The following is a 15,733-nucleotide window of genomic DNA, read 5'->3' on the forward strand; positions in this document are numbered from 1 at the left end:
CGGACGAAAGTTTCGGAGGCGGTGTGCAAGCGTGACTGACATAACGTGAGGTCGAATTTTTTTTTTAACGTGCGAAAATTTCGGATGCGAATTTCGGACTCGGTGTGCAATGGCCTTTAACATTAACTATTTGAGAACAAAGTATAATTTGCACGGGTTTGCGTGACATGGTAACTTAAGCGATTGTTAGATTTAATCAGCGTGATTTACTGCAATGTCAGAACCAGAACTAAGGTGGATGTTTCTTACTAGTTCAGATGACATTTCCCAGTGAAAATTATAGTGTTGGTCATACTTCTAAAAAGAATAATCTGTGATTCTGCCAATATCCACATCGACACGATGACTGCGAGCAGTGATGAAAGGGCCAAAGCCGGCGGCACCGCCACCTCGGTGCCTTTAGGTAACTAAAGGAACCTGGGTTTCGGTGGCACCGGCTTGGGCCCGCCATCGCTGCTCGCAGCTATATTTATTATTATTATTAATGCATGTACATGTCATACACATGTATAAATAAATATGTCTGGGCTAATATGATCTTCAGGTGGTGATTGTGCCAATGTGCTAAAGAACATGGGCCCACTTCCTGTGGACATGACCAGGATGTACTTTGCAGAGACAGTTTTGGCACTGGAGTACCTCCACAGTTACGGCATTGTGCACCGAGATCTCAAACCAGACAAGTGAGGAAAGACCTAAAAACCTCTAAGGCAACTGTATGGTAATGTAGCTTATTAAACTGTTCTGTTAACCCATCACAGCCTCTTGATTACTTCAATGGGGCATATCAAACTCACTGACTTCGGGCTCTCCAAAATCGGCCTGATGAACATGACAACCAATCTCTATGAGGGCCACATTGAGAAAGACACCAGGGAGTTTATCGACAAGCAGGTGGGCAAGAGGACAATACTCCTTGGATACAATTTATGTACATTTTCAAGAACTGTTACTGATATAATCACTATGTTGTAGGTTTGTGGCACTCCAGAGTACATTGCTCCAGAAGTGATCCTGCGGCAGGGCTATGGGAAACCCGTTGACTGGTGGGCCATGGGCATCATCCTGTATGAATTTCTGGTGGGATGTGTTCCGTTCTTTGGGGACACACCAGAAGAGCTTTTTGGGCAGGTTGTTAGCGGTGAGTGCATTTGAGAGTGTGTTTTAAACAGCTGGTGAGACACAGATATTGTTAAAAGAAACAGGAAGCTTTACCAACTGCTTTAAAATACATGCTGTTCCTTACGCAGATGAGATTATCTGGCCAGATGGGGATGATACTCTTCCTGTAGACGCGCAGGACTTGATCACACGATTACTGAACCAAAGCCCGCTGGAGAGACTTGGAACAGGTGCTTTGTCTGTCATTCATTCATTCATGCTTCAATTGTTGTTACGAATTGTAGCTATATATAGTTTGCACAAAATCCTTGTGTTGTTCCAAACCAGGCATTTGACATATTTAATCTGTGGAGGAAGATATTCTGAGAAATGTCTCTGAAAGGTTTTTTTTTTTTCTTTTTTTTTTTGCCAAGTCAGTGGTCATCAAAACTGTTTGGTTACCAACATTCTTCAAAATATCTTTTATCTTACACTAAAGAAAGAATGTCATACGATTTGTATGGGATGTCTGGGATCATACAAATTGCCTACATCTACATCCTTTACAAACGTTTTTTGCCACATGGTAGCTTGAGAACGGTTGTATTTTTTTGTATCTATATGCATTATTTTAAATATATATATATATATATATATATATATATATATATATATTATTTTAAATGTGTATAAATATATATTTTTTATAAATTATTAGTGCTGTCAAAAAAAACTAATCACACATTTTTCTGAAATTAATCTCAATTAATCAGACCTAACATTAAAGGTCCTCTGACATGAAATTTTCACTTTTGAGGGTTTTTAACATTAATATGAGTTCCCCTAGCCTGTATATGGTCCCCAGTGGCTAGAAATCTGCCTTTGAGAAAATGAAAGCTCAGGCTGATCTTGAATCTTCTCTGTATTAGAAAATGAGCTAGTAAGTACGAACTTGAGTTTTTCCTGGGAAGATATCATGGCTTGCATTACGAGCGAAGCATGGCAAGTTTATCAGTGTTGGGATGTACAAATGAACACAAAAGTAATTTTTTAGTTCTTTCATCCGAGCCTCTGAAGAAACAATGGGAAACATTTATTTTCTCTGGAAATGCGCCGACACAACTTCCGACACAAAGTTTTTTTATGGTACAAACATTTCACCGACGACTGTTTCCTCAACTTGGGCCATTTCAGAGCTGGCCTCTGAACGTCTGAAAATAAAACGATCGAGCTACAAAGCAACAATTTCTGATGTGTAGCCTAAATGTTCAAGTTCAAACAGGTAATCTTTCTCTTAAAATCGTTCAATACTGTTTATGCATCAGTAAGTCAAACCAGTGACTAAAATATCAATTTCACATCGTTTATTTTAGTAAGATGAAAATATTCCAATTTAAATTGTGAACAAATTATATTCAGAAAGCGATCAAAGAACAATCGAAGTTTATCTGGACATCTCGTTATGAAATCAATGACGCACATTGCACTGCACAACGAAGCTCTTACTGTATGTACATCGTGTTTGCATTGGTGAAAGCACTAGAGAGAGTGCAGAAACTGTGTTGCAATGATAAGATCTTCATTCTCACGATCAACAGACTGTCCTCTGCTGCTCAGTGCTCATCACAACAACATTTTATGTGATGGGAGTAGATCTAAATTCTTTAAAAACTTCTCACGATTCGTTAATCTCGATAATAGTAAAAACGTATAATAGCTGTAGTAAAAGAATTCAAGAGAGTTTCCCATGTAATGCATAGCTATTTCATATGCAAGCATGTCAGCCAATCACAGCAGTGGGCGGAACACTGAATCCCACAGCAGACGCGCCCCTTCAAACAGAGCGTTCAAATCAGAGACTAAAATCAGGCAAGGAAAAATGCCTTTTATTTCCAAATTATGACTATTTTTGATCTAGAAACATACTAACATTATAAAATAATTGCATGTCAGAAGACCTTTAAAGTTATTTTTTAAGCTTATCTTTTGTATTATTCAACAGACAAGCAATAAATCATTGTGTAGTAGTAGTGGGAATCTTTAGGCACTCGCGCTCCCATTCCAAACTGATTCTTGATCTAATTTTTTTTCTTATTAATTCATCTTATTTATTACATATGTAATTACATTTAAAAAAGATTAAGTACTTTTTAAGATAATTACACATTAAAAAAAAATTTAAAATAATTGCATGTTTAGGATTTTAATATAGTACAATATAAAAGTTAGTAGATGATAAAGGTTTTAATTCAGAGACTAAACTGGTCACACAAAACTATTATATTGCTATAAAAATATGATAATATGAAAAACGAACATTACTTCGAGTAGAATGAAATGACAAAAAAAAAAAAATGATATGACCTATTTAAGTTCAAAACAAATTCTTTAGAGTTTGATATCCTTCAAACCTCATTTATACAACTATTTTATGTATACATTTGGACAAGTATGACTTCCCGTGTGTTTGTAGGTGGGGCTCCAGAAGTAAAGCAGCATTTGTTCTTCAGTGGTCTGGACTGGAACGGACTCCTGCGTCAGAAAGCTGAATTCATCCCTCAGCTGGAGGCCGAAGACGACACTAGTTATTTTGACAGTGAGTCCCATTTATTCAACACAGGAAAGAGATTCTGCGAGCTCAATAAATGCCTGGAGCAAAGCGCTCTGGAAATATCAGTGCATTCTTGTGCCTTATTCAATGAGGTGCAGTTATTATTTCCTCATTGTACTTGACTTATACCCCCTAAATCCTTTGGTTTTCTTTCCTCTGTAGCACGATCTGAACGCTACCATCATTTGGCCTCCGATGAGGATGATGAAACCAACGATGAGGAGTCATCCCTAGAAATACGAGGGTTTTCTTCCTGGTCAAATCGTTTCAGCAAGGTTGGGTCCTTTTTCTGTCTGTGCATTTTGATGTTGAAAGCTTTTTTATTACATGTGTGTTACTGAACAATCATAATCATATTGTTTGTTTATTGTAATTGCCACATTCTTTCACTAACTTTTTATTTATTTATTTATTTATTTATTTTTTACTTTAATTATCCATATTTTATGTATTCTTTTTTTTTTTTTTGAGGCAGGAACAGGCTGCCATAAATCACACATTTTATCGTGTTTAATAAATAAAAGCTGTGTATGAATAGAGTAGTCAGACAAATGTTTGAAATACGCACACGAGATGAAGACTCTTCAATAAAATTTGATTACTCAATTTTAAAAAAATCCTGGATTGCAATTTACCTGTATCGAGTAACTGGCAAAATAACTGAAGTAGGTCCATGGAGCCCATTATTAGGCCGCTTTCTAAGGCTGCACGATGTATTAAAACCATTTAAAAACCATACTATAGCATAGTACTATTGTAAATAGCTATTGTAATATCATAAAATGATTTGAATGCACAATGCGTAATATTTACTCGGAAGCATTCTGCCCTCTTTGAATCAGACACAGAGATAAAGTATTGTGTAAGATTATATTTATTTGATGAATAAATTCATTATTAACAAGACCAGTGTTGTATTGCCCAGCTAAACACGGGGAACACTTGACTGTTATGTGGCCATTTTTCTCTCTTTCTCTCTGACATTTCTTATCCACAATTGTGTAGGTGTACAGCAGCACAGAGTACCTGGCCACCCCATCCCTGAGCTTCTCCTCCGACCGCAGTCACAGTGAGGAGATAGAGGACCGGGCAGACGCTCACTCTCCTGGAGAGATCCGACGGCAGGCCTCCACCGGAGACAGGAGGCTCTCGGCTCAGAGGGCAAGGTGCGAATCGAGGAAGCAAGAAATGCATTCACCTCAAAATAAAAATTGCCATTACAAACCAATGGAACATATTATACAATACAGAAAACGTAATAATAAATAGACATTAATTAGAAAAATAAAAACTATACCCAATTATAGTATTACGTTCCGATTCGAATATTATTCTACTTATTGCATGGTTCTGTGAAATGCTTGATTCTGATCATTTGGGATGTTCCAAGGTCAGTTATTCCCCCGTAATGATAGTAATGCTGTAAAATGATCTCTCATCTGGGTATGTGAAGACAGCGCTTCTTTAATTTCCCTCGTAGACACACTCTTATGTTATGTTATTCAAACGTAGCTGCTGCCATCTTGAGCCAGTTTTTTATTTTAAATTAGGATTTCAGTATTAGTAATTGGCATAAGTTGGCATATTTTTGAAGTGCTCATCCCAAAACAATTGTTTGGTACACTCGAATGGATTATAAGAATAAATGGGTATTTTTCAGGCATGGTATATGGTAGGGTTTGATTAAAAAAAACAACAACAATGAAAAAACCTAATTGACCCTTCGCTAAGCCACGCCCGGAAACCGCCACTGGCCAATCATGTCTTAGCAACCGTAACTATGCGCGGGAGGTCTGGCAAGCTTTCGAACGAGGGAGACATGCTGAAGCATTGTGCGTATGAATTGTGCAAATCTGATACTAAAAGTTTGGACGGGGGAGAGGAATTGTTTTCCTTCCAGAAAATCTAAAAGCCAATGGGAAAATGATTGGCGTGATCAAGCATCTATGTGCGAGACACATTCACAACTACTGGTAAATGTCGACATGCTTAACAAAAACACCTATTGCTTGGAAATATTGACGGTTCTTTGTTCATAATGATAACGTAAAATAAGACGATTAAAGAGACAAGACAAAGGCTCACTGCATACTTTAAAATATATTTCAGCATTTTGTTAATCGACGTCCTACTAACGTTACCCCTTACTAAGTAACTTAACCCAATCCGATCGCGGCTCTCCCGGTATTAGTGTTATTCCACAAGATTTATTGATAAGCTGTTTGATTTATAATTATTAAGATTATTTTCACATACCCTGCTGTGTATGAACACAGCTGTTCCTCAATTTGTGTTTCCTATTTGAACGGTCAGCGTATGAGGCGCTGCTGCTTGCGCTGGGACTATAACGTTAGGCTTTAACTTCAATTTTTAAGAAATTATTCTCTAATCGGTTGCATATAATGTCGTGAATATATCCCTCAAATGCATACTGTAGTCCCTTTTGTCTTGCTCTCTCAGATATTTCACTTGTTCGCCGAAAATTACTAATTATCTCATTGAAATGTCTGATACCGGGTGCATCCACACTATAATAGATGGGCCAGCCGCGAAAGCTTGACAGGCGTAGCAACAGTAACTAGGGAGGGCGGGGCTTAGCAAAGGGTCAATTGAATGTATTTTTCAAAAATCTTTGCCTTTGGTCTTCTGTGAACCACTGTGCATTTATGAGACTTTTCCAACTTTCCCAGAAAATCGTACACAGAAGACCAGCCTAGGCTCAAATCTGCTTGTAGGAATGCAACTCAAATATTTTGTGTAATACTTTCTTTTCTTTTTTTTTGTGGCAAGTAGCCATATAATAAATAGGACCCTGATATTGTTGCGGTTTACTTTCTGGTTACAACCAGCTGTGTGTACATTATTCCTTATGTATGTTTTCTTTGAGGCTCAATCCCAGTAGATGTTATTTACCAGCATTTTGAATGAGTGTTTAATTTTTGTTTTGTTTTTTCCCAGCCTGCGCCCTCGAACTTCATCCAGCTCCTCTCAGCCCGAGCGTGCTGTGAGCCCCCTAGTGGTGAGCAGCACACACAGCCTAGAGGCCATGCCACGATTCGCCCTGTCCACCGATGATGAGGGTAAGTTGACAAAAAAATCTAAAACGTGGCAATTTTTTGCTTACCAATTTATTGCCCTTTACAATATTCAAAACACAGTGGTGACCTAGTAGTGGAGACGTTCCAGCCACATAAAGATGGGAAATAAGGGTTCGATCTGTCATGTTCCAATCCTGTTGTCCCCTCATTTCCTTTTCTCTTTTTGTCTTTCTATAAAACGTCAAAAAGGAACCATCAAAGAAAACCTCAGTACAGGATTATATACTGTAGTAAATGTGTCCCCTAGCAATCAAATTCAAGTCCTTGTAAATTATAATAATGTTCACTGGGTGTAGTTTTATTTTGATGCAAACCTTTTAATTCTGCAGCTGAAGTTGTTGTATCCAGCTTGCGACGACTCCGACTTCGTAGCAACAGCACAGGAACGAAACACTCGTCGCCAAGGGAACAAGGTACTCCTCAGTGCTTTGGAAACCAGCTGGAGACGCCTGACAGACAGCGATATTCACCAGGACGCAAGGTCCCCAAGTCTGCATCAGTGTCGACCCTCTCGCTCATCATCACGCCAGGTCAGACCCCGAACATGGTTACCATAGCAGCAATAAAAAAATATATAGTGGTTCTCTTCATATTTGTAGATTTTATGTTAATGTCATGATTTTATTTCAAAAAATATTAAATACTACGTTTTTGTGAGGAAAATAAAAGTGACCTTTTTCTTCCTTTTCCCCCAGATGATGGGAGTGGCGGCCTGCAGGCGCGCTCCATTTCCCCTCGATCGTTTTCCTCTAATCCATCATCCCGAGACTCCTCCCCCAATCGAGACCTGTCACTCAGTGTCAGCAGGCTCCGCCCCCCTATCATCATCCACAGCTCTGGGAAGAAATACGGCTTCACTCTGCAGACCATTCGTGTTTACATGGGGACCAGTGACATCTACACCATAAACCACATGGTCTCGGTGAGCAGAGAATCACTTCTAAAGCCACTGATCGAAACACACTCGGTTTACACCTGGCATTACACTACAAAATCAACCCAGGCGAACGTGTTTTCAACTACCACTGGAAGTGGACAAGCTCAAAACGTTTTAGACCCCGTTTACACCTGTATTTAGCATCATCCACTTGTGATCCAATCAACCAAAACGCATCTTAATACCAGGTGTAAACAGCCTCAGACATTGAGTTTTAAAGAATTACGGTTCAGTCTGTTTATTGTGATTCCTTGTGTTGTTTTCCTCTGTCAGGGTGTGGAGGAGAGCAGCCCTGCCCATGAGTCTGGACTGCGAGCAGGTGATCTGATCACTCATGTGAATGGAGAGTCTGTGCAGGGTCTACTGCACACAGAGATGATGGAACTTCTCTTGAAGGTATTTAAACCGCAGCATGCTGGGAAATTCGCTGAACCATTGTTTAATATTCTGACCTAAACCAAAAACAAAATGTCAGTTGAGGAATTTCACACAAAAAAAAAAAACATTTTGAAACCCTTACTTGAACCTGCTCTTGATAGTGAATTTATTTTTATTTCTTTTAACCATGTTTGTATGCCTAAAACACGTTTAACCATAGTGAAATCACTTAATTCAAAGCCTCAAGTGGCTTTTTAGTTTTATTAAATTGTGGCAACATGATATATGATAATATAATATAATATATGCCAATGTTTTGGTTTTTTTTTTAATTGAATTAAATGCAGTTAATGATATATATTAAATCCTCATAGCGTTACTAGTTGAAATACATTTCGACACAAATCATAATGCAGTTTAAACTGTTGAGAAGAATGATTAAAGATATCAGCAATTTTATTGACTAGCCAAACATTTATACTAGTAATAATTTCATGTTACTAGCTCAAATTGAGTTATAGATAACACACTTTATATGGAATTGGAAAAAAGACATGTTTGAATATTCACTAGTCAAAATTGCTTTACAAATATCTAAAATAGTAGTTTTGACTAGACATTATTGAATGTCATTTATGACTAGTAATAATTCATATGGCAGGTATTGACAGTGTAATTTTTGGTAGGGTGAAAGAAAATCTAACATTGTATTTTACTCTCTGTAATTCAATTTGGACCTGTAAAATATAGATGCAGATGCCTTTAATTGTTCTTAATAGTTCAAATTGCATTATTACTAGTAATATATTTTTACTATAATTGTATTAGACTAGTTAGGGGAGATTAATAGATCTATTGTGTAATATATTTATCTTGGGTAATCTGTCATAGTTTCATCTACTTTCATTTGGTCTTTTTAATATACAGAGCGGTAACCAGGTGTCCCTGCAGACTATTGCGCTAGAGGACACGTCTATAAAGATTGGGCCGGCCCGCAAGAGCAGCTGTAAAGGAAAGATGGCCCGCCGCAGTAAGAGGAGCAAATGGAGGGACAATCAGGACCGGTCAGGAAAACTCTTGTTTTATCTAAGCTCTCATATTATTTCACATCATTAGTGGTTGATTTTTAAGTTGCTGATCCCAATACTCATTGCAAGCTATACTCCCACTAATTAGATGCACATCTAATTGTTGAAATTGTATTGACACTATTTTACACTATATTTACTCAACTAAAAATGTTTTATCCTTTGAAATGGTTACTGGCTGATGTATTCATCTATCACGAATATTAAAAAGGACATTTCAGTTTGATGCCGCTTGCAAGAGTTTATCATTCATCGATGTTTGCCGTCACCCTGAATGATCTCTCTTGTTCACCCAGGAGGCGCAGCATGTTGAAGAAGCTGTCCAAACAGAGCACCGTCATGCACAGCAGCCGTAGTTTCTCCTCCGGCCTGCATCACTCGGTGTCCTCCAGCGAGAGTCTGCCAGGCTCTCCCACCCACAGCCTTTCCTCCGGACCCACAACACCCTGCCGGAGCCCCGTTCCCGACCACACCGCTGGTATGACCCGACTTATATAGATGGAAAACATCAAACTATTTGTCAACCAGTAATTCATCAGTTTAGGTTGGAGAATATATGTAATAAAAAATGTATGAATATTTAAATATTTTCTTAAAATAAAATATTTCTTTTTAAACAGTTATATTTTAAAATTAAGAAATATTTTAAATATTTAAGGACTGGGTTGAAAATCTTGATTTCTCAATTTTAGTCGATTCTCATTTTGATGAACTAATATCGATTCTTAATTCCCAAGATCGATCTTTTATTGTATGATCTTTTCAGTTCATGCATGAGCACAACTTTATGAAATATAATTTGTAGCGAACCTTCCATCCAATAAATTGCAATAAGCTTTGTTTCTTTTGATATATAAAACGGACAGAATTTGAACACTGATACTTGATCACAAATGTCATGAATAAGTATTGTTGCTCTTTAATGTGGTGTGACCGATCGCTGTAGCCTCAGATCACGCGAAGCAGAAACACAAAGCACATGTGAACAAATTATTTCTTTCTTTTTGCTAATAGTTGTAGCACAACATTAAAAATAAATGATCATCTGAAGATATCTCGACAGATACAGTACGACTTGCTGAAACGTTTCATGTAATTGCTCAATGAATGTTTCGGAAAGACGTCAAAACTGTCAACGGAAAGTGTAAATGTCACGCAACTCTGAAAAGAAAAATTAACTTTAGAGTAGGGATGGGCACCGATTAATTGCGATTAATCACATCCAAAATAAAAGTTTGTGTTTACATGATATATGTGTGTGTGTGGTGTGTATAATTAATTTGTAGATATAAATACCCACACATGCATGTATATATTTAAGAAAAATGTGTAATTAATATATCAAATATTTGTATTTATATATAATATTAATTATGTATATATATATATATACATGCAAATATTTCTTAAATATATACATTCATGTGTGTGTGTATTTATATATACAAATTAATTATATACACCACACACACATATATTATGTAAACACAAACTTTTATTTTGAATGCGATTAATCACGATTAATCGTTTCACAGCCCTGCTTTAGAGAGAAGCATTATATAAAATATATGTAGCATTATATGCAAAATATATGTAGTATATTACATATTCATTATAGTTATGACGGCTACCGTTTAATTTTGTTTGTACCATACCTAAATGAATTTTCATACCTAAACGTTTTTCAACTTGTGAATCAAAATCGAATTGTGAAATTTGTGTCAACACCCAGCACTACTATTTCTAGCTCAGAAAATACCCCCCAAAAAACGTTTGTGTATTGTATATATTTTTATAATATATTAAGTATGTCGTTTATTAATTATTTTTTTAAAATTGTCGCAAAACATTGCAATCTGTTCAGAAGCCAGCCTGCCCCAGAACGCCTCTCCATGCTCCAGCTCTCCCAGTTCGCCAGCCGTCCAGATGCGGCCCAGCTCGCTGCACGGCCTTGGCTCTAAACTTGGCAACCAACGCTACACTAAAGTGGGGAGACGGAAGTCCACCAGCAATATCCCACCGTCACCTCTGGCCTGCACCTCCTCGACACAAGCCCTGTCCCCCCAGCGCTCCCCCTCACCCTTACCCAGCATCTCCAAAACCCTCCACTCCTTCCACGGCAAAACCCTCTCGCCCCCCACGATCATTCGGCATGTGGTCAGACCCCGGAGTGCGGAACCTCCACGTTCCCCTCTGCTGAAGAGGGTCCAGTCTGCGGAGAAGCTCTCAGGGGCCTTATTTGCTGACAAAAAGCCCCACGCGCCCCGTAGACACACGTTGGAAGTCCCCCACAGCGAGGTGGACGTACTGGGAGATACCGAGGCAGAGGTGGCCTGTGGTGCGACATATTCGGTGGATCACGGCAGGCTGGGCGGGTACTTTTGCGGACAGAGAATGAGGGACTGGCCCGGTGACCGAATGGAGCAGATCGTCGTCATGCGCAAGCTGAATCTCTCCGAACGCCGAGATTCCTTCAAGAAGCAGGAAGCCGTGCAGGAAGTGAGCTTTGACGAACCGGACGACAGGGCCGCCCAGATTCCCGCCCAGTCAGCCAAGCAGATGATGGGCGAAACGCAGTCTGAGGAGGAGTGCATGGCGAGGAGGAATCCGCTGGTCCCTCAGATCGCCGTACAAGGATCAGAGAGCGAGGAAGCGGACGACTGGAGGCTTTGTTCGGATGAAGACGAGGAAGAGGTTGAGGAAAACGTGTCACACACTCAAAGTCAAGCTGAACCTCAGGCTGCCAAAGACACCCAACGCTCCTCGGCAACTACACATGAAGCCGGCGAGACCACTGCAGATGCAGCAAAGCTAGAAAAGCGCCAGAGTCCAGAAAAAAGCAAATTGAAAGAGAGATAAATGAGTAACGGACTGTTTCAGTACGTCATCATCCCCGCAGGCTTCACGACGCACCCGGCGTGAGACGTTTGTAATTCAAACAATTACTAAGTGGAGTATTTTATTAGTGTGTAATGGAAGTAAGATAGTCTTATGCAGGGAATATGTATGCTTTTTTTATTTATTGTGTACTGGAGATGTGCTGTTGGCCAAAAAAAAAAAAAGTAACGGTTTCTAGTACATTTTTCTCACCTTCTGTGAACGGGTTGAGGAGGGGATTTGAATGACTTGATTTTTTTTTCTATGAAAATGTGCAAAAGCTTCGAATCCATTTCATCCACCAAGAGCTTTTCATATTTGCACCGACATTGTGGGTTTTTTTGTTTTTTTAAAGCTGCAGGTTCGAATGAAATTGTCATGTGGCCCTTTTTGTGTATTATTCCACATCTCAGTGGGTTTGTGTCGACTATTTGGGCTTCAACTGTGGGAACCCCACAAGTAATTTGAAATGAAGTTACATGTTGGGAAAGGTAACAAAAAACAATTGTCTATGTGAATTTTATGCATCAAACCAAATAGATCAGTTTTACACCTTGTTTTATTTTACCATTTTAGATTTAGAATATTTTAAATTCAATTCCTTTCCAGATACTCTGTTTAATTAAATTATGGTAAATTAAAATTATTTAACCAAACAAGATCCCTTTCTGGGTTCAATATTAAGGTAAAACTTTTAGTGTATTTTCACAAAATTCCGAGTTCCCAAAATTCGTTTTTGCATTTTTTTTTTTTTAAATGTTCTTCCTGTACTTTTCTTTTTCACTCAGCTTTGTTCAGTTTACCTACCTAAAACATCTCAAATTTTCACAGGTGCTAAATTGAATGGGCTCACAGACACACCTGAAATATTTGAAGGAAAAGTTAAGCATGCAGTCACACACTTCACACACTTCTAGCCAGAACTCATTTGCTTGTGCACTTAAATAATCACTGAGTAATGAACCACATCGTCATGAGTTTTTTGACCTGTCACGAGTGCTCACAAGTTTTTGTACTTGGAAAAATGTTTACATTTTATATATATATATATGGATTTCTACTGTGCGAAGGTAACTTAATTACAAATGTTTGCAGAACTGGAGTCAGTGGGTGGAGGCTTTAGTTACATTATGTTTTAAAAGTTCTGTGTGATGTCATTGTTAATAGACACTGCACACATCGGATTGGATGTTTTTGTTCATATGCATGACTCTCTTCCAAAACTTTTTTTTAAAAACTTTAATATGTTGTTATTTGGGTCTAATATGACAGTATTTTTATTGCATAGAAACTGCATGAGAAGGTTTAACAGTCAATTGGATGCTATCAGTCAGTCAGGACTTCATTTGTATTGGACCTTCAGGAAAAACGGCACATGCTTGACCGATCCAAGAAAACATTTCTGTTGTATTTTTGAGGTTTGTTAATTGTGACCTCTCCCTGTAACTTGGTAAACACTCTGTGTGACACAAATTGGTGTAAATTTGAATAGGCTGTATTTACCTGCCTGTCAGCCAAACGTTTGCATGTTGCATGTTAAGTAAATGCACCGTTCACTTTGGCATGGCAACCTGAGTGCAGTGTTTAATGGTCAAGTATAACCAAGCCTTTGAATTACAGTAATGTTATGCAGACCCAGTTGTTGCATTTTATCCCCTGTAATCACAGATTTTAGTGGACGAAGTGTTTGTCTTGTGGACGTCAAACCCACTCTTAAACATGTTCAGACGAGATGGAGTCACAATCTACTGTACATGCTTCAAAACTGAAAATCCAACATCTATATAACCTGCTGTGCTGATGGTTTCTTCCATTTTTTTCCAGAATTGTCAGGACTTGGTAATTGGTATGTTTGTAAAAAAAATATATATATAATTTTTATAAATATTTTTTAATGTTAACTGTTTGTCTGATGATGTTTTGTAATAAATCATTCACTGGTTAAGATGGAATATAAATGACTTTTGTTTTTCTTCATACATTATACATTTACACAAACACACACAATTCTGGGCAGCAACTGGTTACATGTAAGCCTGATTGTTTAATCAGATTCCAAAAATTAAGTCTTTGTGATTAGATTAGATTACATTTTAAAGTATTCGTACTTTAAACTAGTTACTTTTTATTGATTATATGGTTACATGTTATTCTCCCAATGGCAGTAATGGCAATTCATTTATTTTATATATATATTAAATTTCCTTTTCTAAAAACATCATTTTACTCTAAAGAGTGTTTTGTCAACATTGCATATCTAATCAGCTCCTGACAAATGCAAAAATTATTTAAATGATCACTCAGTGAGTCATTAAACCATGCTTTACTCTCTTTGGAAGGCTGTTGTCTTTCAAATACATTAAATGTACAAATTCACACCCTTTCATGTTTTTATGAATCAGAAAGAGCTTTATTGCCAAAGCGTGCTTGCACACACAAGGAATTTGTTTTGGTGCCGAGGCTACCAGTGCACATATACAAATACAACAAGAAACAGTAATAAAAAAATTTAAATGTAAAAAATATGAGAATAAAAGTATCACAGTTGGGTTTAGTCAGAATAAACATTTTCAGATTCATAAATTATGAGCGTATTTACAGTGTTTTAAGATATTGCACTAAACAGCAACAGTATTGTACTTAGGGAAGTGTCTTAACTGTTCAGGAGGGAAATGGCCTGTGGCTGTGCCAAGATGTTTTTGTGGCCAGTGATCCGAGTCGCTGTCTTGACGGTAACAGATCAAACAGGTGGTGTCCAGGGTGAGTGGAGTCTGTGATGATTTTACCTGCTTTCTTCCTCACTCTGGAAGAGGACAGGTCCCGGAGGGTTGGCAGGGGGGCACCAATAATCCTCTCCGCAGTCCGGACTGTCCGTTGCAGTCTCCTGATGTCTGATTTGGTAGCAGAACCAAACCAGACAGTGATGGATGTGCATAGAACAGACTGAATGACGGCTGAGCAGAACTGAATCAGCAGCTCCTGTGGCAGGTTGAACTTCCTCAGCTGGCGAAGGAAGTACAGTCTCTGATGGGCCTTTTTCACAATGTGATTATCCCACTTCATTTCCTGAGATATGGTAGTGCCCAGGAACCTGAATGACTCCACTGCTTCCACAGTGCTGTTCATGATGGTGAGTGGAGGGAGTGCTGAGCTGTTCCTCCTGAAGTCCACTATCATCTCCACTGGTTTGAACGTGTTCAGCCCAAGGTTGATATAACTGCACCAGACAGACAGCCGTTCAACCTCCAGTCTGTAAGCAGAGCCGTCACCGTTTCGGATGAGACTGATGACAGTGGTGTCATCTGCAAATTTCAGGAGCTTGACAGAGGGGTCTTTAGAAGTGCAGTCGTTGGTGTACAGGGAGAGGACCCACCCTTGGGGGGCGCCAGTGCTGGTGGTGAGAGTCCTGGATGTGAATTTCCCCAGTCTCACTCACTGCTGCCGGTCCGTCAGGAAGCTGGAGATCCACTGACAGATCGAGGATAACATGGAGAGCTGGGACAGTTTGGCTGTGAGAAGATCAGGCATGATGGGATTGGCCAGACTGAAGTCCACAAAGAGGATCCTTGCATAAGTCCGAGGTCTCCTATACCCCTTTTCCACGCAAAAAGAACTGGTTCGTAACTGGTGCTGGTTAAAAGTT

The 15,733-nt window shown here is 38.7% G+C and overlaps 1 protein-coding gene across 10 annotated transcripts in view; it reads left to right on the forward strand.

The window, feature by feature from the left end:
* The window catches only part of mast3b (microtubule associated serine/threonine kinase 3b), a 50,293-nt gene extending 36,245 nt beyond the window's left edge, over window positions 1-14,048 (forward strand). For 8 of the 10 annotated variants that reach the window (XM_039655556.2, XM_089124808.1, XM_039655555.2 and 5 more), the window contains 14 exons: window positions 545-683; window positions 762-894; window positions 976-1,141; window positions 1,251-1,352; window positions 3,575-3,697; window positions 3,875-3,987; window positions 4,718-4,878; window positions 6,671-6,792; window positions 7,140-7,340; window positions 7,506-7,732; window positions 8,021-8,143; window positions 9,053-9,189; window positions 9,510-9,691; window positions 11,078-14,048. In XM_039655556.2, coding sequence (XP_039511490.2) covers window positions 545-683; window positions 762-894; window positions 976-1,141; window positions 1,251-1,352; window positions 3,575-3,697; window positions 3,875-3,987; window positions 4,718-4,878; window positions 6,671-6,792; window positions 7,140-7,340; window positions 7,506-7,732; window positions 8,021-8,143; window positions 9,053-9,189; window positions 9,510-9,691; window positions 11,078-12,072 — 2,924 coding nt within the window. In that variant the 3' untranslated portion in view covers window positions 12,073-14,048. The remainder of the gene's footprint in view (window positions 1-544; window positions 684-761; window positions 895-975; window positions 1,142-1,250; window positions 1,353-3,574; window positions 3,698-3,874; window positions 3,988-4,717; window positions 4,879-6,670; window positions 6,793-7,139; window positions 7,341-7,505; window positions 7,733-8,020; window positions 8,144-9,052; window positions 9,190-9,509; window positions 9,692-11,077) is intronic. The other 2 variants (XM_039655557.2, XM_039655562.2) reach the window with 1 other exon arrangement.
* Window positions 14,049-15,733: the final 1,685 nt, after the last annotated feature.

Source organism: Pimephales promelas, chromosome 21 (assembly GCF_988280905.1).
Source record: "Pimephales promelas chromosome 21, fPimPro1.hap1.1, whole genome shotgun sequence".
NCBI lineage: Eukaryota > Metazoa > Chordata > Actinopteri > Cypriniformes > Leuciscidae > Pimephales > Pimephales promelas.